A 27,629-nucleotide genomic window follows, 5' to 3' on the forward strand; every position below is an offset into this window, starting at 1 on the left:
TAATCAAATATAACTTTCTATTTACAATTAATTGTGCTATTTATTTATGCAGTAAACATAACAGAAAATCTAAAAAAATTAGTCAAATTAACGCAGACTGAGGGAAAAAAAGGACTTGGTTACATTTCAATTTTAATTACACAATTTTAAATCCACTGGAATGTATTAATTAAAGTTGTGGTAATACTTGAAATAATTAGTAAAAAAAAAAATACTGTGGAAAAAAAATAAATGAATAATCGACTGTAAAAAAAAATTTTAATGCTAACAAATTATAATAAAAGATTTACTGGTGTACAAAGAAGTCTCGTAAAAAGATTGAAAAAAGCTTGTGCATCTAATCGTTCTGATATAATATCATCCATGCATGTAGAAAGTATTGGACAAAGCTCAGCAACGACAACATTGGGGTCTACGACCTAGGATTTCTTTAGCATCTCAAATGGGCGCTTTGCTTTGCTCTCAAAAAAGTTACCGAGCTGAGGTAAAGAGAGAAGGCCATTCCTTTCCCGTTTCATAACTTTTTTTTTTTTCACAGACTACCTAGTTATTTTACCACATTATTATTATTATTAATCCATATATATTTATACATATATATAGTAAATTTTTCTTTATCCAAATGTCTTATCCATCGAGCCCAAATCCTCAGCCGTGCTTTTGATCTGTTATTCCTTCTTGGGACATAGAGACTACCGTTTTCCCACTACGTTTTCTTTTCATAGTCCGCTAAAAAGTAGCCGGTTTAAATTATTAACAAACTCTCTTTCTCTCCACTATAAATTAATTCATACATTACTTTCTTTTAAACCTATTTCCTCAGCTTACGTTTCATCTCCACTTCAATACTATGTTTTTCCTTATCCTTAAAAATTTTCGACTTATCCAAACCAATATCCTCACTGGGTCACTTCGTCGAGTAAAAATTTTCCAGTCAGCTTTTTATTCAACTTCTATTGATACTTTTTCATTATCTGTAACATTTAATTATTGTATTTGAATAATTAAAACTTTTCAGACTGGAATTGAATTTATTGACCGAAAAAATGTGAATGAGTAGTCACGTAGCAGAAAAATTAATACCAGCAATAGTTAATAAGATAATGGTCGATATTTTGATAAATTTAAGTATCATGTCAGACGTGGCAGACATATGACCTTATATATATTTGATGTTACCATAAACAAAACTATTTAAAGTACTTCCATAAACTAGACTGTAGTCGTCGAGTTGTATATTTTTTCATACGCAAATTGATGGCCAGTAAAATATATTATTTTTTATTTTATTACTTTATTTATATATTTATACTTATATTTACATATACATACATATACGATATGGCGTACAAAAGATGTGTACAGTTGAATGACTATTTAATTTTTATTATATCGACGCAATTGTGTGTGTTTCAGAGAGGAAGTGATGAACTCTTGTCTCAAAGTGGTGCTGTCAATAATGGTGCATCGATGAGTCCTCAACCCCATCACGCGACTGACAACAATAATGATGCAAAAAAGGTAAGTGACGTAAACAAAAAACTCATTTCCTTTTTATCATTTTATTTATTATTTTTTTATTAACTCGCGGAATAAAAAAAAAATATATATATATAGATATATGTTCAATATTTTACGTGAAATATAAGCCTTGGACATGGAGTTAGTCAGTTTAAAAGTTGGGACTCGGGAGGTTGTCTCGTTAATCACTTGTTAGAACAGATACACGACCGCTCTGGAATAACCAAAACCGCGTGTCCCTCGAGCTTTCTTCTCGTGACCAGACTCGAAACTCCCAAACCACTAAGCGACTTCAACGCCGTGAGACTTAAACTACTAACTAAAACTTATTCCGTACCGTCTCTTAGCTTTAACCAGTACTCAGAGATCCTCAAGTCCGTTGGCGCTATAAAACTTGGAGCAATCAAATAAATGTCATGTGATAGATCTGAATTATTTATAATTTATCCATTAGTTCCGTTACAGGAATGTATACTATATTTATACCTCTCTCTATATATATATATATATACATTAAGACAGAAGGAAAATAAATGTAACCTTTTGATGGAAACATCTGTTAAACAGTAATGGATAAGATATCCAGAAAGTTAAGTTAAATACGTTTAAAATGGCTCACTTACAGACATCATTTCAAGCTCTGGATCGATTTTACTCGAGCAACATTACGTTAAATATTTCATGGCTGTCTCTTATTTTACAACTGCCAACAAATCATTTTCCGCTGCCAGTTACTCATTTCATTGTTTTTATATTATGCAGTTTTAAGATTTATTTTATTATTAATCTTTTAATCCTCGGAAGGTTCATATTAAACCCAGATCTAGGTGAACTTTATTATTGTAGACGCGAAAATAATAAAACTCAAGACATCGAGGCAGTGATAAATTTATCGTAAAAAAAAAAATTTATAACAAAGTTGTTGAGCTAAAAAAAAAATACATGAGGGAAATAATATTTTGATTTTTGCTGAGAAAGTGATCGTCATTCACGAGCGATTTTGCAGTTCTCAAGACTGCCCTGGCCCTATATACCTCGCTGACCATTAATTCTTGGGGTCTACAGCCTCGGAGTTGAATAACGATCATTGGAAAAGCTCCAGAGCCCAAGCTTGTCATTTGCCATACAACCGACGGGATATATCGGCCATTGATCCTGTGCCCAGTATTTTTTTCTTCTATTTCACATTTAAAATTTATTTATTACTTAAAATATTAATAAATAAATAAATAAATATGAAATTAATAATGATAATAATTGGTATCGATAATTAAAATGATGGGATAAAATAAATAAAATAAAAAGTGGAAAACATAATTTTTCAATAAACCTGCAAAAGTGCTGGAGAAATGGAAGTAAATGTAGTGAAGCTGATTATAGGTGATCAAATGATTAAGCTTACCCACGGATGAATGGGCTTTGTTGAGTTTTCAAATTCAAAGAGATTAGACGTTCATCTCTTTTCGCAGACCGTAAAAGGAGGCCAGATAGGAGGGATGTTCCTCGTTCTTCTCTTTACTCTTCTTTTACTCCTTCTGTTCCTACTCCTGGTTTCCCCATTATCCGGATTAGTGGCCGCTGATAAAGAATACCAAGTGCCCACGATAGTCGGTGAGCATTCATACGACGTCGACAATAGGATACTGTCAGCCTACTCACGTTTTTTTGACTTAAATCTTGTTGCGGGGATCCAATCGATTCTACTTAGAAATTTAGTACTTTCTCGGATATAAAATTAAATCTATACCTCTATTGAGAGACCAGAAACATGAAAAAAATATTTCCTATAATATTTTATAGTAAAAAAAAAATAATAATTTTGTCAATAGAAAATCGTAAATTGGATCTCTCATTTCTCGGTAAATTGAATATTAAAATAAATTTATTGAGGATAAAAAAGAAATGAAATATAAGGAGAAAATATTATTTAATCAAACAAGTTTTATAAAGCTGTCGAAATGCAAATTTTTAAACAAGTTTAATAAATTAAATAATCTTTAATCTTTATTAATTTAACTTATATCTGTATATGAAGAGAGAAAATCTATAGTGGATTTTCTCGTTTGATAATCGCTGAAACTAAAGGCCAACAAATTGGGTTATAAGAGAAAAGCCAATAAAGCAATAGATGTCGCGAAATAGACACGACCCGATTTATTCCTATAAGCCAATTATACTCTATCGATTTTATTGTAAAATAAAGAAGTAACTAAAAATAATCAACGCGAACAACTCAATTATTCAGTAGACGTAAATGATCCCCTATCTGATTTCAGCTATCGGCTGCTACGGTCAACGTTTAACTCTAGTCTATTTAAAAAACAAAATCGTCAATGAAAAGATAAAATTTCATTAAACCTTTTTTCCCACTCCTACTCTCTTTTCTTTTATTTAAAATTTAATTTACAACTCTTCGCTGGAGCTGCCATCAATTCAAACTCTCTGCTTTCAATATTGAGTTGTAATTAATCGTGAAACTTAATTTACGGAATTTACAGTTTAATGATTTTGTTTAGAGTTGTTGTTGAGCATTTGTATCTCTATCTATATCTATATACACTCATACATATATACATTTATAGCAAAACAACCATTTATCCATTTTCAATCAGTTTCATTAAAGTTATCCACTAGCAGAACAATAAAAAAGAAGCCAACAATCCGAACGCAAATATGATTTTGATTGATTACAAACACATCGTAGTGTATTCGACGTATCAATATACCTTTTTTTTTATTATTTTTTTCCTCAACAAACAGCTAGTCAGCTTATCCATTTAGCGATGCAGTTGCTATAAAAATGATTTATTAACTTTTCCCCAAATATTTGAGTTATATCGATACCTAAAATATGTTCCGCTACAATATCTCACCATGTATACACTGAAATTCACAAAACTTGGTATCGTCACAATCTCACCCGCCGAAATAAAAAAAAACCAATTCATCGAATAAAAAAAAATCATTTTTTATAAATAAAATCAATGTGAAACTGATGAATGTAATTTTAAAATGGTGACTCTTTATATGCCAAGCAAATAGCTGACAGCTTGGTCAATCAATTATGTGGTGTAATGTCACGTTAGGGTCACTGCTAATCTCCTATCCACATATAAATTTTTAAAATAAAAAAGTAAGAATAAAGTGTGTCGGAGTATAAATATAGTCAGTGTAATGTATGAAGCTCGACGGTTATTGATGAAGCACAAGCCTCGAGTCTACTTTACAGACTCCAGTGTACCCACATGACATGGGAAATGCCAAACAAACTCGGTCTCGTTTGTACGTCCAGGTGTGGGTACATAAAACTCTCTCTCAAACTGTATCATGTGGTATATACATATATATATAACCATAAATAGAGTTAGGGATGGTGCGTACGTGAACAGAACGTGTGGCTTAGGTGATTAATTGCGCGGTCTTATCTGTCAGTGTATCACTTTCAAGCTCAACTACAGAAAATCCCTCAGCAGTTTATGTAATTCTACTGTATGTACATACAATACTATCTGTAGTTACATAGACTGACTCAATAACTGCACTACTAGATTATTATTGTCGGATAGGGTTCATTTTGTCATTTAAACTTACATTCGAAATTAGGTTATGTTAGGACTGGAATTAGACACTTGTATTATATAGCGAACTGCTGGTAGTTATATCGTAGTTTGTAGTACTTCCCATTGTCCAATTATCCGTGTCTGAAATAATATACGCGTGATATTACCATACCTGGTTAGGGTTATTTGTGATGATATGACGATCGTATCTCAGGGCCGATGCTTCAGAGGATTATTGTGGCCCGTTAAAGATTTTATAGTTCACACTTAAATCTCGAAATTTGTCCAACTATCTTTGGTGTATAAGTTGACGCAAAGTTTGAATTTTCAGTGAATACTCTACACACATTGTTGTGCCAAGTTATATAGTGTGGGATGTATTACTCACTTTAAACTGTCAAAGGGGATGTAAAACAGTGTTTGTACATCGTAAATGTATCTCTGGTATTTGGGATTCAGACGTTGGCTGTACAAACTGCAATACATATATTTTTTTATTTATTTTTATGTAAATAATTATACGTACGAGGTATTAAGAGTTTAGTATAATAGATAGGAAGGAAAATAAAAGCTGAAAATTAGTAAGTAGGTGAAGTAGATGGAGAAGACAAAGAAAAAATAAATAAATGAAGAAAAAGTACCTGGAGAAAAATAAAAGTCATTAAAAAAAAAAAATGATAAAAGAAAAAATTTTATTCATGAATAATACTATTATATGAGAGATCCAACAATTATACTGTAGTAAAGAATTAAATGGCCGGAGGTGGAATAAAATAGACGGAAAAATAATACTATACTTGTACAACGTTGTAACTTTAAAAAGGTAATTCGATCTGGTGCTTTTTTCTTCCTTATTTATTAATACTTTTTGTTTTTCCTCATTCATAATTACATTTGGTCGGTCTTATAACTTTTTATTTTTTTTAACATAACGTTAAATGTCGTATTCATTAGGGAAGTTTTATTAAAGTTCGTTGCATGCGCGTCAGACAGCTGTCTAAAGTAAAAGTATAAAAATAACTTGCCTGAATAATAACAAAGACCGCATTTAATGGAATATTGTTACGTTGAATAAACTGGTGGTTAGAGAAAAAATAAAAAAGATAAACATTAATTGAATAAATGGATTTGTTGTGTGGCAAAGTAGAGAAGAGTGATGGTTAAAAGAATTGTAGAACGAGCTTACTGGTCATGGTATGCTGGACGAACTGGAACAAAGTGAGCTGCAATAGTGGCTGGTACTGGTTCTGATGCCGGTGCTGGTGGTGATCCTGGAACTGGTGTTAGTGCCAGTGATGCTGGTACTGGTGCTGTTGCTGGACTTTAACGACCAGTCGGGTAATGCATATTGACGTTTTGCCGATAATTCAAGCGGCACCCTGGTGGGTAAGAGAAGCGAGATACAGCTGAAGCTGAAGCTGGTATAGTGTGGCGGTGGGTTACCAGTGACGCCTATCTACCTCGGGATAAAGACCGTGCAGACGAGGACGACAACCAACGGATGATAGAACGCGAGGGTTAAAAAAAAGTCCTTGTTCCAACGGACACTTGAGACACTTTGCTTATCCTACGGATTTGCTACGATAAAGATGAATCAATTGTTTACTTTCACGTTGATACATGACATTAAATTGCCAATATTATTTTTCCTGCTCATCCTTACTTCCAGCCACTTTATTATAGAAATATTATTAAAATCATCTCTTGACTTCTATCAAATTTATTATAAAAAGAATTTGAAATATTTTATTCATAGTTCAGATATTTTGGGTGCCGATTTTTGAATTCCTGCATTTTTTAAATTATTATTAATTGATGGAATCGTTGCTTTAATTGATTTTGATTAAAAATTTTAATAATATATTTTTATTTTCACCGTATTGTGAAATTAACTATATTTTCAAGCCTCGCGCTTGCGATTAAGTGGAAAAATGTATATATACATATATATGTGATGCAGTGTGTCAGTGAATGTACGGGCTGTATAATGACGATTTCGAAACCAGTTAGCAAATAATTTATTATTTACGTTAATTAATATTGAAATAGACGATACGCTTGTTTATTATCGATTCAATGAAATATTTTATAAATAACGCTTGAGTATACGCGCGCATTCATTTATATTGTATTATTAATTTCATACATATATACATATATATTGTAGTTATTTTTAATTTTCATGTTAATAGTAACTTTTTAATTTCTGTTTCTTTTGTTGAAAACAATCGACACGTCATGAAACACGATTGCACACGTCCGCGCTTTATTTGACCACGTATGACCAATTGTAAAAATGTATAAAAATATTTTGTTTATTTTATTTCATTTATCAACATTTTTTTTTGTTTTTTATTTACTTCAATTTTTTTTTCCGTCATAGTTTTTTTATTTTCGACACTGCCGCATACCCTCAAGGGTACGGAGACCAATTAACCGAATGGTTCTCGTTTCGTTACCGTCCGTTCTTTTGATTGTTTACGGCCCGAAAATTGAATCATCGTTCGCTTCGGGTGTGCAAAAACAAAATATTTTAAAAATCTATTTCGGTTGAGAAATAAATGCAATGTACAATTTTTAGATGTTTATTTTTCTATTTCAATACTTTTATATCCTTTTTTTTTATTTTCACATTTTTATTAAACTTTTTTTATTTCTATCAATGCTTTCGACATTTTGTATAGAGAACAGTAAAAAAAAAAATATTCCGAGTATCAATCAAAAGATAAATGCAGAAAATATCGCGAATGATAGTTGAATTGAAAAAAAAAAAAATTTATTATTTTTATTTAGTTTTTTTTAGTACGTACGTGTGAGAAAAAAAAAGTATCGGACTATAGAATAGTCACTTTACTGTACATACACATCTATCGTCGACCGGTACTCGACCATTTCCCCATAATCGATTTTCCACGAATTGCCTCCATTATGAGCAATTATCGACAGGGATGAAAAGGGTTGAATTGACGTAGTAGTATGCGTACACTAGTTCTAGTCGCCCTAGTAGTGGTACGGAAGAAGAGACAGTCGGGGAAAGCTGGGGACCACAATCACGAATTGGAGGAAGTACCTCGTGATTGCCATTCGAAAAGTGAGAGTGACAGAGTACCGTAAAAGCTCGAAAAATATCTCTATCTATCTATCTATTGATCTCTATCTCCATCTCTACCTCTGTGTGCATCTCAATCCCTTCATTTCATGTTGAATTAGATTTATCCAAACATACTCAGCAAGTAAATTAATTCGTAGGTTGATTTGAAACGCTAAACTCTGTAATAACGTAACAAACCAAAATTAATTACTTTTGGTAAAAACTAAAAGAAATATAAATAAATAAATAAATAAATTAATTAACTTATTAAACAAACACACAAATGAACGAACGAACGAACTAAATAAAAAATAACAAAACACCAGTAAATTCGGTGAGCCAGCATCCTGACCTGTTGAGCTCCGTTATAAAGGCTAGTAGTTTATTTTTATTTATTCTTTTTACAAGTCTGCCTACGAGAAATCAGCACGAATAGAAACAAATAGTCGTATAAAAAGTAAAACACGGGTAAAAAAAAAAATAAAAAAGTGAAACAGGATTAAAAAATCGAGTTAAAAAAAGAAAAAAATCGGTTTGATGTACGGCAACGACAATCGATATAGACAGAGTTGATATGGCCAACTATAACTCAGCACTTATCAGATTTTGTCTGTACGTAGTTTACATCCCTTGAGATTAAACTCTTGATGAGTCGTAGACGATACACACTGAGAGCCAAGAAAAAACTATTTCAAGACTATATCCTTGAGCGGTGCTTTTTGTAAAAAATAAAAAAAAAAATAAAAACGGAAAGGAAGAAAAAAAAAAGACGATACATAGAAGAGTTCCTAAAGTATGAGGGGAGTCGACTAGATTGAGGCGTGATTGAAAACTTTGCCTGCGGCAACAAGAGTCGATTGAAATATATAGTCTGCCTAAAAGAAATATATTTGCATAAAAATTTTTTTATTCTATACCATTATTGGATCACGAAAATTGCATTTTAATAAATAATGGGTAACTTTACATTTTTATTTTTATCGTTATTATATTTTTTATTCTTTTTGTTTCATGTTCAACAGGCTAAGCTGGACAAGAGTCACAACGGCAAGCCTTCAAGGGTAATTCACATACGGAATATCGCAAGTGAAGTTTCTGAGTCTGAAATTATTAATTTGGGAATGCCGTTCGGCAGAGTCACCAACGTTCTTGTTCTCAAGGGAAAGAATCAGGTAAATAATCATTGTAATTTTTATTTATATACTGTAAAAAAATCGGGAGTGATTACGGATTTTATTGAAATCTGCATTCACTCCTATTTGGAGCTTTGACATCAAAATAAACTCCCCTTCGGAGATAATTTCCCTCTGAGGAAATTAAATAAATAAACAGTCATTCGATCCGCATTCACTTCGGATTTAATCTGCGTTGATTCTGGAAATTTTCTTGAGTGTAATAATAATTAAATACGTAGATAAATAGCCGAAGAAACACGTAAGCTACGAGAAATCAATGATCGGTAGATAGTTGTCTGTAGATTTCTGAAAAGAAGTATCTTTTATATTTAAACGGGACTAGAATAGAATGTGTACGCACGGGTACTCACTATTGTGATGCATCACCAGAAACAATCGAATCATCCGACCACACAGCAATCGAATGACCAACCACCGTTTACCCATTATCTCGGTGAGCTTCAGTTCGCTTTGGAAAGCAGCTGCGGTTTGAAAAGGAAGAGAGAATTCGCGACAAAGGCGACCACAATATCGACACCAGAGTCAACCAATAATCGCGGGCTCATTCCTTCCTACACCAGTACTAGTAACCGTGTTGATAGTTTCCACCAAATATATATATGTAAATACACATATATCTATATCACTAAATAATCAATTACTGTCCTTTTATTAATTCAACTCTCAGCGTAAAAAATTTTTAAACAGAAATTTATTGAGCACGAAATCCGTTTATTTTTAAATTCAAATATTTTTCATTCGTTAACGATCCATTAAAATAATTAATTAATAATAATTATCAAAAACAACAAATATTTCGGTTTGAATTTATCAAATTAAATTATATTTTATTTTGATACATATTGTTTATTTTATTTATATAGCTTTGATTAATATAGTTTTCATTAATATATGTACATATATATATACATGTATATATATATAAATACGTATAAAATTCAAAAGACAATACACCCTCTAAATAATTGAACGAATGCTTTTAACATGAAAACATTTGTTAATTGATCCTAGATATATATATATATATATATATAAATACATACATATACACACCTAGTGTAATTTGTTGGAAAATTTAACGAATGAATGCGACCACCAGAGTAATTTAATTTTTGCTGTGGTACACACTGCATTATTTCCTGCATCGGTATTTATATTTTTCCTCCTCTCCCGGCATCGTTATCGCGTATTGCCATGTAATTACTTGTTAATTATTAACTACCCGAGCGTTATTAATGGTTTATTGAATATAAAAATCTAATTAATAACAAACATACCTAACATATCACAAATTATTGTTTATAAAATAATTTCCATATCGCATACATAATATATTATATTTATTATTGATAATGATATTAATTATTAATTTACTGTTTATGATTATCAACATCATCATTATTATTATTATTATTTTAAATGATGACATTATAAGTTGAATTAGTTGTTTTTTAAAATTATTTAAGTTAGAAAAATATTTTTTACCCGTCAGTCCACTCGTGTTAGCGCGATATCGAGCACACGTAATATTCGATATAGTGTCAATAAACAGCATTAATATATTCGTATGCGATCGAATCGCAAATAAGCCTGGGTTTTGTTTATGCTGGCCTGGATTAAAATAATGCACCGATGCCCGCTATTCACCGCACTGAGCCAGATGAAGAGATTTACCTCGCGGAAATTACGCGCGCATTAGCGTCGGAAGCGCAGCGGGGGGTTAAGCACAAAGGGGATGAATGTGTGTGTTGTGTGCATGTGCGTTGCAGGTTTTAGTTGGGAATATTTCGTAGTGAAGAGGTCACAGGGTCCGCGCACGGTAATATTCGGGTCGTCGGGGTTGTTATGAGAGAGAAAGACCACAAGAGTTCTGTTTATATATATATATATACATACATATTCTGTATCGTACATATGTATATTTATATACATAGACATTATCTGTATTCTGTCTTTCTCTGGCATGTAACCATCGATATACATAACTGTTGACCGGCCAAATTGTGCAACCGAGAATACGACCCGTATATTCCTGATGGAAATTTTACGAACCATGAGAGCATGCGGTTGGCTCGCCACCCGTTTAACTTTTCTACTTGCTATTGTTTTTCTCTCGTTCGATTTTTATTTTATTTTATTTTTTTTTTTTTATCTATTTTCCACGGTAGTACAAACAATGATCGTTAATTACGGATCATTTACTCTGGCCTAGTGAATCCTGACGTTAATTGCTTTAATCACCGTTTGTATTTGCCAATTATTGTTTTATTACCCGCTTATTTCTTAACAGAATCTCAAATTTTAAAAATTATATGCACTCACATACACATTTAATTATTCACTCGTGAAAATATTTTATAAAATAAATTGTACAATTAAATGATAAATTTATCGGCATAGAAAATAAAAATTTTTTAATAAATTCATAGAATCAATTTTCAAATAAATATTTAAATAATCCTGATTAAATATTATGCAGAAATTTTTTTTATTTTCAACAAATATTCAAATACATGGAATTTAATATTCACAATTACAAATATTTACGTGAGCAACGGATTCAAAATTAAAATAGTTAAATTAAATATTTAATATATATATGTAATTACAGTAGATTCGGTCATATCTAAAAGCACTGGGAATATATAACTCAATCGTCTAATAATTCGGGTTAATGTATCGTCGGCTAATTTATCAGCTGGATGTAAACAGTTGGTACGTAACTCGCGGCAATCGAGTTTCGCGGCGGTAATATTGCTTGTTCTATACAGTATAGCTATAAATATATATATATATATATATATATATATATACATATATATATGTGTATGTATACATGTATATATTTGTATACATATTCATGTACACGTTGGAGTCAACGAGAGACAGCGAAATGAGACAACTGACCCCCTAAGGGTAATTTCACTATATTTGCTTTGATTTCAAGTTTCAGGCAAGTTACTCAGACGTTTATATACATCAAGCTCCTTTTCATGTACTCTACTCCCTCACTAACTTACTAACTCTATCTACCTCTATCTCTTTCGTCCCATTCTCATCTTGTGTCGGTGGGTATCGTCTTTAGATGTACATTTGAATGGCATTTCTCGAGGTAAATCGAGCCCCGGCATTCACTGAAATTCTAACATAGTTTGTCAGTTAATCCGCAAACGACAAATCAGAGACAACATTACCACTCCATATAACTTTCCATTAACAAATAAAATATTTATATACATGCGCATCCGTTTAAAAATATTAAATTACATTAATTAGACTCCATACTCTTCTGTTATGTAAATTAACGAAATTAACTCATCTTAAAATTTTAAAAACAGGTAAATTATACGAGTTCTTTATAATGTATCACAGAGATTACGTGTTTGATACTCAAAGAATTTTTTTCATTAATTAGTTAATTAATTAAGCGTCAAAGGACAAAGGCGTGTGTTACCGGGGCTTGGCTTGCTGCTGCTACTCTGCTGTTGAGGACATTCACTCTCTTTCTCTCTCTCTTACTCACTCACTCACTCACTTACCCTGCGTTAAGGGGGACGTCAAGTGTCGATGAAACGAGTGGATAGCGTCTAGTACACTAATCTCCCAACTGCGTGATATACAGACTCGTGATATTAATATTTTAAATTCAATTAAAACTTTTCATCCCCCTCAGGAATTGGCAAGAAATAAGGACAAGTTAATTAATGCTCAGTAGCTCATTTTTTCGGCTTTCATTTACTTTATTTCATCTCAATTAACACTTTTCATACTTTATTCCCTCGCTCCGGTTTTATATTAAAGCATGTATACATTTTTTTTATATTAAAAAACTTTTCCATAAGCCTCAACTATTTAACGTAAACAATCGATATCCGGTAATTATTTTCCTATAAAATTTTTTTTTTTATTATTATTAATACATTGTTGTGTTATTAATTTTATTATTTTTAGTTATTGGTCATTGCGGGATTTTATTATCTACTCAAACTTTATTTTGCTTTAAATTTCACGCTGCCTGTTTATATTTTATACTCCCAGCAATCTTTTAACTCATAAAATTTAAACCTTGAAGCTGTAAAAAAAATTTTTTTTATTTGTTTTATTTTTTACCGCGGAAAATTCAATTTTACAAAATACTTCAATCAACTAAATACCTTTTATATCGTTTGTTTAATATAAATAAAATTTTCATTCTATTTCAATTTCACGTACGTTAAATGCAAAAAAAGTTAGATGTGTTTTTCTAAATTTTTTTCCTCGACCCCCAACTATAACGAGTTTTAGTTGATAACAGTTACATTTCTGTTGACACACGCAGTCTATTCTAAAATTTACACGCGAGGTCTGCGGGTGCATTTATAAATTTTTTTCCTCATCGTAAACTCATCCATCCGGTTCGTCCGTCCGTCCGTTCATCCGTTTGTCCAAACGACGATACACGTATGAATTTTGCAGCGAACTTCACTCTCGAATGCGTAATAACGGCAATTCGATGAAAACTCAACATCATACTGCTGTGCCCGGTATTTTTTTATCTTTTTTTACCTACGGTCATATCATATGTCACACAGTATGTATCATATCATATATATAACAGAGTTCGTTGAGGGGATAAAGGTACAGAACATAAAGTGGTTAAGGGAAAAAAATACCTACATATTTATTTCACTTGGAAAAATGAAAAAATGAAATTAAAAATATTTTAGTCATTAAAGTCGACCGGAATAAATGCTCTGCGCTGTAAATAAGATTTAATAAACCAAAATAATAATAATTATTATTACAACAAAAGAGTATTCATCAAACAAATGGTATTAATTACTCACGTAAGATCGTGTGCTCTAGCTAACCGACTATGTTACACATTTTAATCGCTTAATGCAGTGCAAGCACGACGGAAAGAGCATGTTCGTGACCCGTAACGATAAAATTTAAACCCATTCTCGTGGTTGTTTATCCTCTTCTTGTATTCGTGATGTCCTGGTGAGGGTGTGCAACACACCTGGAGTTTACGACGTGTCACACGGCTGGACGTTGGTGCCTTATGTAGGATCCAACATCGAGCAATCTATAAAACATACAAACGCACACATGTTCCTCACACACATAAGCACAAAGCTGGTTTCTGCTTCGTTTGTTGTCCTCAGTGACGTTACGTAACGAGACCAGACACGAGCAGACGAAATGAGATCTGTCGAATTTAAAATCCTTTGCTATACTAAAGGATACAGAGATATAAAAAAATAAAAAGAAGATACAAAATAGAGAAAGCAAAAAAAAAAATAAGATAAAAGAGCAAGTCAAGCACATGAGACTTCTGACTTTCCGCTTTACCTCATGCAAATTTATCGTATTTCACGGCGGTTGCGTCTCTTTTTCAGTCGCACATACTGCCTCGTGTTTCACAGCTAAATCATTACTTTTAGCATGCCAGAAGTATCAGATTCTCAGTGTATTTATTCTCTCTATTTTTATTTTTTATATTTTATTTTATATTCACCCATTTTTTATTCCAATGCACTCACACTTGGCATTACGGCGGGAGCATTGCCATCTGAATGCATTTCCGGCTGGTGTATCGAGCGAAGCTGCCTTTTTCCAACACCATCGCCGCTACCCTTCCACCAATCCTCATCTACACCTTCTCAAAGTTCCACCCAATACGTCCGCATACATGCACACACATGTACACACATCTTCTCTCAACATATTTTATATTGCGTTCTCTCTATTTTGGCGGGATCAGTAAAAAGAACGAGTTGACGAGCAGTGGGTCAACTATCTCACTTACTCAGTGTACTTACTCCCATCCATACTTATTCTTTCTCGCTTTTCGGTCCTTCCATTTCGCATATATGCCCATAGTCGAATTGAAAACCTCTCGAGTCTTCTCTCGGCCTCTCATTTCCACACAACTGGCTGCTTCTACAACTCCCGCTGCCATTCCCGCTGCTATGCTGCTCTTGGCCTCCACACAGAATTCGATCGCGATCAACGTATATAGAAACGTGAACAAGTTGAAAGGAAAAAAGATCGCCCGGTACGGAACGAATAACGTCAAACCTATACGAGCTTATTCAACCATGAATGCACCCACTCCTACCTTTGGCTATTGAATTTTTTCTGTTTTACTTGGTTTTCAATTTTTTAATTTCTTCCCTTTCTCACATTCAGTTATCCCATTTTTTTTTTTTTTTTTCTACAATATCTTTATTATTATTACTTTTATTATTTTTACCTAAAATTTACCAGCCTGTGTATACACCAGTAGTAAATTTTATCGGAAACTCGTGATAAATCCAGCGACTGCTACAAGATACGGAATCGCCCGATATCTTTCTTATCTCGAGCCGCGGATTTCTTGTTTAAAACCGGACTGAAGCTTAAACTTTTTCATCACTATCATCATTAGAGGATTGAGAGCCGGTCGGTGGCGGAGTTGTATGAGTGGCTCACTGTTAAAGTAAAATGTAAATTTTTGAAAAGGACGTTTTTCGGATTATGGCCGTGTGCAAGAAAACTCCCGAGAGAGTTTCCTCCTCGGGAGCTTTTCGAACCGTAATAAGCCCTCCGGCTTATTCGGGGTAAAGTATAAATTAATTAATTCCAGACTACAGTGAGCTGTTCACATTCTGGTTGTATATTATTCACACGTTAAATATAAACTATACAAAGTTTTATTGTTATGTGAAGTATGGTTCACAAAATAGATTGTTAATCATGTTATTCATTCTTCAGTCTGACTATTGTGTTTTTATTCCACTAAACAAAACAAAATAAATAAATTTATAAAACAGTATAAAAAAAAAAAATACACACATTCAAGAGTAATGTAAAAACTTTAAATGAAAAAGTTTACAAAGAAAATTCGGTACAGCAAATATTTTCTTTTGTGTTTTTACAATCAATTATATCAACAGCAAGAGAAAGACAGACGATAGGTATATTGAGTTAAAAATAACCAAAGGATCGAAGTGAATTTTTATGACTTTTTATTTTATTTTATTTACTCAAACAGACAGTAGTCCAACGAGACTCCACTTTTACGCTGTAAAACTACCGCGCAATATATTTGTAACCGGCACATACATATGTGAATGTATGTGGAATGTGTACTCGGAATATTTTTGTTCAGCAGCATCGAGTTCATGTAAAAGTTGTGGAAACGACTACCGGTAAACTCGACAGTGAAAAGAGGCTTTTCATTACATACGCCCTCGTCCTCGACATTCCCTTTATCATTAATATTTTTAGTAACTCGTTGTTTTTCTAAAAAACATATTAAATCACCGACCACTATGAAAAAAAAAAAAATTTATAATTTAATACCAGAAGCATTGGAATAAATATTGGATTAATAGTTTGAGTATACTTATGCATATTTAAATCAATTCATACAAAATTTATAAGTATACATGTAGATATAAATATGAATCAGTTATTGAATGAAATGTTTTTAAACAAAGAACTCGTACATACAGTAAATATATAATATTATAGCAGCAACAGCGGGAAAACTATAATAAACACCCGAGAATTTCGGTATGCACAATATCTCGGTGATGTTTTCCAAACGAACCTATTCTCTCTAGCAACTAATCCGCTTTTCTCTCTGGCGTATTAATTTTACCACAAAAGTAGATGTGTGGAAAGAGACGTAGAAGCCGCGTTGTAGAACAAGAGAAACACCCTGGTGGGAATGGGGGTTAGATAAAGAGAAGGTGATTGACGATATACTCTTCTATATCTCACAGCTCATGTTCCGTTAGATATGAGTGAGTGAGTTGAGAGTGGGTGGGTATGAGTCAGAGGAACAGGGGTAGGTGCTAAAGGTGGTGGAAGTGGTGGTGGAAGGAGAGGAGGGAAAATTTAACGTAAATGAACCGAGTAAAAATTCCACAGAAGAGGGAGTGAGTTTGAATACCAGAGAGATATTATAGGCTCACACGCTTGGATTTCAATCGACGAATAATCCGCCAGCTGAATCGATCGATTTATATAAATACACATATATAAATTCTCACATTTTTACCTTCCTATTATTACCGCACACACAAATATCTGCTACACATTTTTTATTATTATTTTTACTAGCCTAATAAATAATAATCGAAGCCACCTTTGCGCACATCCATTACGGTTACATACGACGGTGCGCAGGTGCATTACACCCCCAAAGAACGAGCCTATAACCCCATAAATAGTGATTATCTCCTCGCAAAGACGTCATATTATTGTGATGTATCTGTGGCAAAAGCTGCTGCTACTGCTCCTCTACGTGAGTTCACTGCACTCAAATTAAAGCTTCTTCGTATAATAACGCCGCACGTACAAGAATATTTATAAGACCTCACATTTATTTTTTAATCCACTAAATAAAGAAAATAATTCCATGCAAGCCATTAAAAAGTGGACATAATATTTTCATTTTATTCACCATTTTATCCGCTCCCTCTTCTTGACAACTCAGTCTCTTTTAACAACTTGTTACTTTAACTCCTTCTTTATATTTCATATTATATTATATTATATTATATATGTACGTGCATATATAATATATCTCGTATACCTTGAGGCAGTCTACGACCAGCCCGCATTAACCAGCAGACTTCAAAGGTACCTTCACCAATGCTGGGTAAAAACGCGTTTCACATCCCCCTGCTATATATACAAAGATATATACAACGCAGGTAAATTATATATTATACTAGCGCTCGGTCCCACTTAAATGAATGTGAGTATGAAGACGTTACCTTAAATCACAAATGAGTCAGCTCACTTGACTTTAAGTCATATGCCCTTCACTCCCCTTTTTTCTGCGTACATAAATTTGTTCCCGTTATTTTTTTTTTTATTTATATATTTACTTGGTTATTTTTTTTTTTATTGTCATATTTAATTACTTCTTTTCAATACGAGTCTTCATGTTCTTATTTAATGAGTTCTTACACTCTCAATCTGTACACGGTTTCTTGATCCCATTCTTGTTGATGTACATGTAGGTTAGCTATCTCTCACGAATTTTGGCACTCACCTCAGGGAAATTTTTTTTTTTTTTCAACCCGGTTGGATAGCTCTTGTGATACCAACAATGTGTGTACAGTTCAAATGAGCAACCAGCCGTGCAGAGAAAAAAAGCCAACGCATTCACAATGAACTGCTATTCCTGCGGGCTTAGAATTATTTCTACATTTTTTTTACTCTAAACATCCAGACAATTGTGTATATAGATACAGCGAGAGAGAGAAACAATGTTGTTTGATATAAAATTCAAAGCCGTAGCATGAATTTTTCGCTTGGAAGCAGTAACGGTTTTAAAAGCGAACAGTAAACTGCCAAATCGATATTTGTTGAAAAAATGTTTATAAAATGGAATAAAAGGTTTGATTTTAATAATTGGAAAATTCTTTATTTAAAATCTGTATTCACGTACGCATAATTTAAATTGGCAATAATCGATGAGGAATGTATATGAGAATTCATGTATGCAGGAGCTTAAATAAATTTCCCACGCGATTATTGATTCATTGCGGAAGAATTGTTGAAAAATGAATGAGTAGGATGTATCGTCGGGTTGTGAGTCTAGATGTATGACACGACCAAGAATTATATTAAAAAATTCCAGCTTGCAAGTGATCCTTCAAAGCTGATACTGTATGACCACCAGCTATGAATCTTGCGTGCTTCAAAATCCCCTTGAATCTTTTACGTCCACTAAAAGAATTGCATCCTATTTTTTTACCTTCAAACAAATAAATAAAAAATTTGAATTACGCGGGCAATTTTTCTTCTCTTTTTCTCTGTATTAAATCAATAATTACACGCGAATAATCAGCATTGTGTAATTTTTACCAATTGTTGGATTATCATTGTCAGCAGTAATAGTCAGCAGAATTTTTTTTTTTTTTTTTTTCGTTAAATGAAAATGTTTTAATAGGGACTGTAATTTTTTATTGAAAATTTATGGATTTGTTTAATTTTCTTTTTAATTAATTTTTCATGATACTGAAATTAGCCGACGTCTAATAATTTTTTTTTAAAATAATAAATTTAAAAAAAAAATATTTCAAATTTTTATTTTTTTGTAATTGATCTGTTGAAAAAAAATCTGAAAATTATTAATTATTTACAAACTTCAGGATCATAATTTTATGATACTGAAATAAGCCGACGCCTAACTTTTGAATTTTTTCCAAACGAGTTGTAAAAAATAAAAAAATATTTTAAAAAATTGCACCTACAGTTTTATAAATTTTCTACATGCGCATATTTTTATTTTATTTTTTTTGTAACTCATTCGTAAAAAACAAAAAAACCAAAAATATATAATTATCTGTTAAATTCAGGATCATAACTTTTCTTATACTTTTTCGCCGTGTAATTACTAATAATATTATAATTAACAAAAGCGTTGTTGTGTATAGACGTAACTAAAGATCGTGGTGTTGGGTAAACACAATTTGAGTTTCTCTATGCGTCATTAAGGGTGGAAACACGTTAACAGCGTTTGTCCAGCAATTCGTCGAGCCGGGACATTATTCACGAAACGCCTCTCTGTTCATCTGTACTCTATATAGTAGTATACAAAATGAATATATATATACATATATATACGAGGTGAACAGAGAATACTATAGAGAATAGTGGGTAGAGTGTCTAGCTTCTACTGTCGTCGTGTGTCTCGTGACCTGGCGTGGAGCGGATGCGATTTCGCCGCAACTGGCTTAACCCGATTTCGTCGTACAAACTGCCAGCGTTGTCGTTTCCACCCCGGGCCGACAATTCTCCATTTCCCGATTAATGCATGTCCTTCAACCTCTATATAATTATCGTAAAACATTTATTTTTATTTTATGTAATTAACATTTTTATTTTTGCTGTCGTGTATTATCAGCTCATTCCTTTTTTTCTCTACTATCTATACCCGCCTTATTTTTCGTAATATAAAATTAATGAAAGAAGAGACAATAAAAAAAACAAAAAATTTATTTGAATTATTTTCTGGATTATTGATAAGTGCACTGGAGATGTGGATGTGTGCTGGTGCATATGGACCAGAGACTAGAGCAAGCGAAATTCAATTTAGGTCGTTGTGTTACGACTGCAGGTCAAGACGGAAATGGAAACTCTGGTTCGCGTTAGTGGAAAGAGACAGTGAGAAAAGAGAAAGAGGGTGAGGGAAACGAGTGCTTGGTAGCAATTGGAAAATTATGCAGATTAATTAAGCGATGATAAAGTCTACTAAGCTGTTAAATTGAACAAAATTCAAATAATGATAATAATTATTATTGTTGATAATAGCTGTGGGTTATAGAAAATTATGAAAATAAATAGAACCTCCTCTTTATTTTTTGATTTATTATATGAATAATTTTTTAATTTTTGTTACAGGCGTTTTTGGAAATGGCTGATGAAAATGCTGCGACGACGATGGTCGGTTATTATGCATCAAGTGGCGCGGCACTGAGAGGACGTGCTGTCTACGTTCAATACAGTAATCACCGTGAGCTCAAGACTGACCAGGCCCACAGCAACGCGGTCAGTAGTCTCGCTACAAACACCATCGTCAATAAATTAAACGTCAGTTGAATACAAAAACACATCTTAATCATACCTATTACCTCAAACTGCCTCTTTAACTTCGTAAACTTTTTTTTTTTTATTTTTTTAAATAACTTTTAAGTCATTCATAGACAGCGTCCACTTTTTAAAAATATTCAATCACTCAACTGTCATAAATGTATTGAAATTTTATTAATTAATTAAAAAAAAATTAAAACCTTGATTGAAAAGAGGACAACGTAATTATTTAAAAAATTACTTACAGTTGTTGTCAATAAGGAGTTAAATGAAATTTGTTAAATAAATTTTAGCCTGCAAAACTTGAGAATTCCCAATTTCGTTTAACTTCCAATTGATGTCAACTGTAAGTAATTTTTTAAAAATCTTTATCTCAGCGAAATTTCCCTTTTTTCAATAAATGCTTTAATTATCTTTTAATTAATTGATAAAATTTTGATATACTTATGACAATCGAGTCATTAAAAATTTTTAAAAAGTGGGAGGCACTGTCTGTAAAGACCTCAACTACAAAGACACTTTTCGCGGAAAAATATTCAACTCTACCTGTAACATGAAACAAAAAAAATTGCATGCGCTACAATATTTTCGAAATCGAATATTCCCAAGTAAGAACCTTGTCCGTGGTTTCTAAGGTCCCACGCGATGACCCACGTCAATCTAACACAATCTCCGCCTAAACTCTATTATAGTTACCGTAACGTATAGCTAATTTATGAATGAGCCCCAATGGTCCTTACGGTCCTTGTTAATATTGTTGTTGTAGTTGTTGTTGTTTTGGTCAGTAAATGTATTAAAATAGTTAGAGCACATCGATAGATAGAATGTGATAGTGGGCGGTGGCTCTGATGTAGGTTGGGTTGGTCTTGAGTCTAGTCTCGACAATTAAGGAATTACGTTAATATAATTTACAATCGGCTAATTGAGAGTAATGTTTTCTCCTGACATGAGTTTACCAAAGCAGACTGGAGAATATAAAAGAAAAAATAAATAAATAAACGAAAGTAAAGTCGTATTGCGTAGTAGAATAAAGTGCCGTGTAAGATAAGAAAGGACTCGATACGAGTGCACCACATGGACGTGTTGGAATGAAAGTATGTAACAAGTAAGCTTTGCCACTGGGCACACAGAGTAACGTTATCCAAAGCCAGTAAAGGGCTTCTAATAAAGACACTTTGGTGACTTCCATTCTATACTCGAGCTCACTCTATACTTTGGCCTTTACTTTGTGTGTGAGTACTACAAATTAGACACTTTACTTTCTTCGTCGTCATTCCACTACTTTAATCTTTACCTTGTCTTTGTATCTCGAATTTATTTTTATTCTTTTAAACTATTTGTGATCATTAATTTATTTCATTACACGAGTTGAAGTTTTTTTTTTATTTTATTGTCTACGTTTTATGTCCACTCTTTGTTCTTCAAGTTAGTGTCATTACGCGGATTAAACACATTGTTTTTTTTTTTTGTGTTTTTTCTGAGCTGGATTGAAAAAATTAAAACTAAATAAAGTTCAATCATTATCGTGTACGGCAATAAAATGTTACGTTTTAAAAACGATGGTAATCATCGAGCCGTTACAAACTTGAGGTTATCAACGAATGAATGAACGAGGAAGGAAGGAAGACAGTGGGATTTCATCTGCTGGGAAATTCACGTGGAAGCTTCACTGAAACGTTTTTCCGATTCCCGAATGCAGACGGGGGATTTTCCAAAAAGAAAAAGAAGAAGGAGAAGAAGAAAACGGCAGAGGCTCGAGGGCTATTGCTCTACTCTACATCTCTGCTCTACTTTTTCTCGCGTGCTACTCGTCTGTCTGTCTGTCGTTGCTGCTGCTACTTCTTCTTCAAATCTTTTCGCTTTATAACCCCTTTTAAGAGGGAGTGTAAGCAGAGCCACCGCAACTGCTCTGTACGTTAGATTTCATTTTCACTCCATAAAATTATTTTTATTTAATATATTCTACTTCTCAGCAAGATTGTAAGCGGACAAGAGTATCCATAACTTGTCTTATAAATTAATTTACTTGTATTTTATTTCTATCGTCGTTGCGACCATTTTAGTCCACGCACTTCTCATATATTTAAGAGGAAAAAATTAATGCCTTTGTTTTGCCATTACTCCGCTGTCAATTCAGTTACAGTCAGAGTTTTCGAGCTGGCAAATAGAAAACAACGAGGTATCCATTGTTATAAGTACTCGAAATGAAATAATTGCGCATAATAAATCCTTACAATATTTAATTTATATTAATACATTTATATATATATTTTCCATTGTTTCCACAAAAATAATTAACCAAAAGTTTGTCTAATAATCCACCGGTGGCGTAGTAGTAAATTAATGCTTTATTTTTTCCAACAATTTCGAGGTAAAAAAATAGTAAAAGTAAAAAAAAATAAATGAAAAATAAGACTGACGACTTCCGCAATTATTATCGCAATGATCGTTCATCCACAACGTCCTGCTGTTCTTCCCATTTCTTCCTGTCACAATGTAGCCCTACTACCACTACCAGGACCGTCGTCGGCACTTGAACTATTACTTATACTATTGGATACATAAAATGAGAGAGACTCGGGCTTCTTCCCCTCAGAGTCCTTTTCCTCATCCACAACAATGGGCATCTTCGTTGGCTTTCTCTCTTGACGCGAACGAGCAAGTTTGTGAGTGAGCGAGGCTGAGACCAAAACTGAGCCACACTACTGTTGCTTCTACTTTTACTTGTGCTTCTGCTTCTGCAGCTTCCAGCTCGGATCTTAACGGCTTGCATATTTCACACCCCCGATGGTGGATGTACAGCCAACAATGGCACATTGTTATTCGGTCTAGTCGTGGCGACGGGTGAAAAAGAGAGAGGGAGAGAGAGAGAGAGAGAGATGAAGATAAAAGACGGAAAGGCCTTGGTGGTCGGGTTGTGGCGGCAAGGGGTTGTGAAGGAAAAGGTGAAGGAGCTGGTACTAGTACTGGTACTGCTACTGTTATTGCTACTACTAGTGTGCCAGTACTGCCGAGTAAAGAGGGTGGTTACACCGCCAAGATGGCGTAATATTTTTAATGGAGGGTGTCCTGGGTGATCTACGACGGCGCATTGTTTCCCCGAGACGCCTCATATATTATTTTCTCGCTCCTTCTTCGCCTTACCCTCGTTGTTTTTCATTTTTTTTTTTACCTCTACTTTTTATCTTTCTATCTACTTGTCTTAGAGTCCTTCTGTTGCTTTTCAACATTTCATCAGTTCCTAAAACTCTATAAAATCACACAGAACCCACCAACTTATTACTTATTGTCCCTATAACTCTAAAAAACAAAATTTAAATCCCGTAATTTTCCCCGGTAGAAAGAAAGTTATTTATTTAAATTGTAATGATTGTGTTGTAGGAACAAACTAATGGGATTAGCACTGGTAGAAAGCAAAGCTAAAAGTTACAGTTTCGTTCGTGATGACCTAAGTGTTAATTCGACAACGAAAACTCGCCTAAACTCGTCAGCACTAAGGCACTTACTCGTTAGCCGGGAAATAAATTTATGCAATTGTTCGCGCTCTTTCCTCCCATAAATTTTATCACCAAAGACTGAAAACCTATTGAATTTATAAATTTAATGTTCACGGCTAACTGGACCATGCAGTACACCATAGTATTATATGTGAATTTGTTAGATACTTTTATTTATTTCCCTCTCGACTACCAACGACGGCAACGTCGACGACGTTGAATTAATATTTATTACGTCGTTAATATATTATCACTGACCCGAGTACTCCACTTTTGGATGCTTGTGGCTAGTGAAATTATTATTTCAAAGGGTGAAGCTGTTTCCACTTGGAGCCCCTGATAGCTTGTAGTAGAAATTAATAGCGATGCCATCAGAGTACACCAAACATTACCATAACGTACCATTTATGCTTTCGCCAGCTCATATATATATATATATATATACACTAAATTATTTTCTTGTTCGTTATGCTGATGTCTATATCGCCATCTATTCTCTTCTTCTCTCATCAAAGCCCATTAAAAAAAATAATTTACAAAGATTCATAAAAAAAACTTTTATCCAGTGAAACTCGAGGAAAAACAATTAAATAGTTTGATCTTATTGTTTTATTTAACCCCGTCTTTTTACAACTTCTACCCTTAGCCGGTGCACAAAGACAGTAAACGAACGATTCCGCGAGCTCGTTTGCGTACTTTATCTTAATGGGTGTTCTTAAGCTGTAAGTTGAATTTTTAGTACGAAAGAAGAAGAAAAAAAAAAAAAATAGGAAATAGTAAAGAGAAATATAATAGAGCTGGGTGTGATGTTGTACCCAATGTACAGTAAAAAAAAAGTTTAAACGGTTTTTATAACTATCGGTATTCGTTCAGCGATAAAATCCGGTACTCAACGAAGCGTCAAGAGTTTTAACCCAAGCACTCCCCGATTAACGATCCTCGAGATGGAAGAATACAAAGTAGCCCATTTAACCTCCTGCCATTATACCGAGTAATCAGAGCTTTTTATATCCATAAATTATTAATAATTATATGGTTTTTAATATTAGTAATTCTCGGGGCTCTCAATTTTATTTTAATTACCGGTATTATTTCGACGTTAACTTAAAATTTTTAAAAATCTTTAAGAAGATTTTTATTTACATACACAATCGCCGTTTATTTAATGTATGTAAGTAAGATAAAAAATATAAGCATAAAATAAGAAGACTTCAAGTGTCATGAGCATACAATAGCTACTTACGTAGCCGGAAGCTGAAAGTTTATACGGGAAGTTGAAGGGCCGAATCTGAGTGTTGGCATGAAAAGGGGATTATGCGTAGAAAAGAAGCCTTACTATTACAATCTACTGCACTACTGCCATATAAAGTACAAGTTATGAGAAGAATGAGTGAGTGAACGTACAGTGAAAGTAAGTAAGAAGGTATAGAGAGAGAGTGCGAGAGGGAGAGACAGTAAATGTACGGATTTTGTGTGCGGCAAGGGAGCCGTTAAAAGCTCGCTGTTTCGTGCGGAAATTGCGTGGTATAATGGCTCTACACTGGCATGTAACGATCGCATTGCCTGAAGCAGCCCATCAAAAGCTCCATGGAATGTAGATGACTGAAAACTGCTGGTGACTGTTACTTGTTACTCTCTCTTGCAATCCGATATGGGCCCAAAGGGTTCTTCTTCTCCAGTTATATATACTGTTTACTATACAATATACACTATAATGTATACAAAAGTACTGTAACAGTTGCAACGACCTAGTCGCTTATATTATACGTCCCAACGATGTACCAGTGAAGGAGACTAAAGTGAAAATAAGACAAAAAACCCAACAGTTTTGACGTTTTGTTGCCGAAACGAGTGGTTAATGCTTTTTACTTGTCGCGGACAAAGCTGCTTCATGATAATACGGAGCTTGCATTTAATACTCATATAAAAGTAAAAAAGTCATGGACATGGTCTACATGGTACAGGTTGTAAATGTAAGAAAAAATTATGTAAGTAAAAAAAAAGCGACGGGTTAACTAAATTAGAATATAAATTGAGAAAGTCTAAATGAAATCAGCTCTGTACGCGAGTTCCTTTTTTCATTCGTCATACCACACGCCTTATACCTACGACTATATATATATGCACGGATATATATATTGGTAATTCAATTTTTAATCGCTGGTTCGTTTGCATAAATATTCCAAGCTTTTTAAATTTTATAATTTTTCAATTTAATCTAAATTATTTAATTTTTTGCTCTATATGCATATACTATTTTACTTGCTCCATTGATATGTATATACATACAAATTAGTTAATTTATTTTGATATTTTATATTTTACCATGGCCGTTTTTTCATTTATTTCATATTCAAATCCATAAAATATGCAACTAAATCCAAAGGAACCGATAAAAAATTTAAATCGACTGTGAAATATTTTTTTAACATTTACATAAAACAATAAATATTAGAAAATATTTTAAAATTTTGAGTTTATGTAGCTGAGAAAATTTTGTAAATTTCATCAGTGACTTGAGCTTGAGTCCAGTGACTAAGTCGTAAAAGCGTTACGACTGTACGAACAAGAAATTACTTTCCTACATACAGACATACCTATCTAGCGAACTAGAGTTACCTCATATATATATATATATATATATATATATATATATATATATATAAGCTCAACTATACTCCTTACGCGTTAGGTCATAAGGGAGAAGTAAAATTGAAAAAAATAGCCAGCTATCTCGTTAACTACTTCCATAAAAGTGTGAGTGAGCAATATATATATGTATATAAATAGACTACTCGAGCATACATATATATATCCTATAAATAAATATATACAGAACAGAATGGTGGCATAACCAGCAGTGGACGCACCTGACGCTCGCGTGTATATTCGCGCTTGCAATTATCACTGTAACAATATTGATATAATTTATTGACGTTAGAAACAACATATATACAAATACCTACATTTATATATGTACATGCGTATATATAATATGGTACTCACAGATTGACATTATCCATAGCTTACATTAGTTGTTCATGATAACATTTGTATCTACAATATAACTATTCGGTACACCATCAAAAGTATATTATTTTTTATTCTGGTTGTAACATCAAGTTAAATAATTTGTGTGTGTGTTAGTCTTTTGTGAATGTGCCCGCGTACAATTCAAGTTGAT

At 33.1% G+C, this 27,629-nt stretch overlaps 1 protein-coding gene across 5 annotated transcripts in view; it reads left to right on the forward strand.

The window, feature by feature from the left end:
- LOC103580160 (polypyrimidine tract-binding protein 2) overlaps window positions 1-27,629 on the forward strand; it is a 151,505-nt gene that overhangs the window by 103,899 nt on the left and 19,977 nt on the right. For 4 of the 5 annotated variants that reach the window (XM_053740405.1, XM_053740404.1, XM_053740407.1 and 1 more), the window contains 3 exons: window positions 1,417-1,521; window positions 9,195-9,344; window positions 20,760-20,948. In XM_053740405.1, the coding sequence (XP_053596380.1) occupies window positions 1,417-1,521; window positions 9,195-9,344; window positions 20,760-20,948 (444 nt within the window). The remainder of the gene's footprint in view (window positions 1-1,416; window positions 1,522-9,194; window positions 9,345-20,759; window positions 20,949-27,629) is intronic. The other variant, XM_053740413.1, reaches the window with a different exon arrangement.

The sequence above is a fragment of the Microplitis demolitor genome, chromosome 1 (assembly GCF_026212275.2).
Source record: "Microplitis demolitor isolate Queensland-Clemson2020A chromosome 1, iyMicDemo2.1a, whole genome shotgun sequence".
Lineage (NCBI taxonomy): Eukaryota > Metazoa > Arthropoda > Insecta > Hymenoptera > Braconidae > Microplitis > Microplitis demolitor.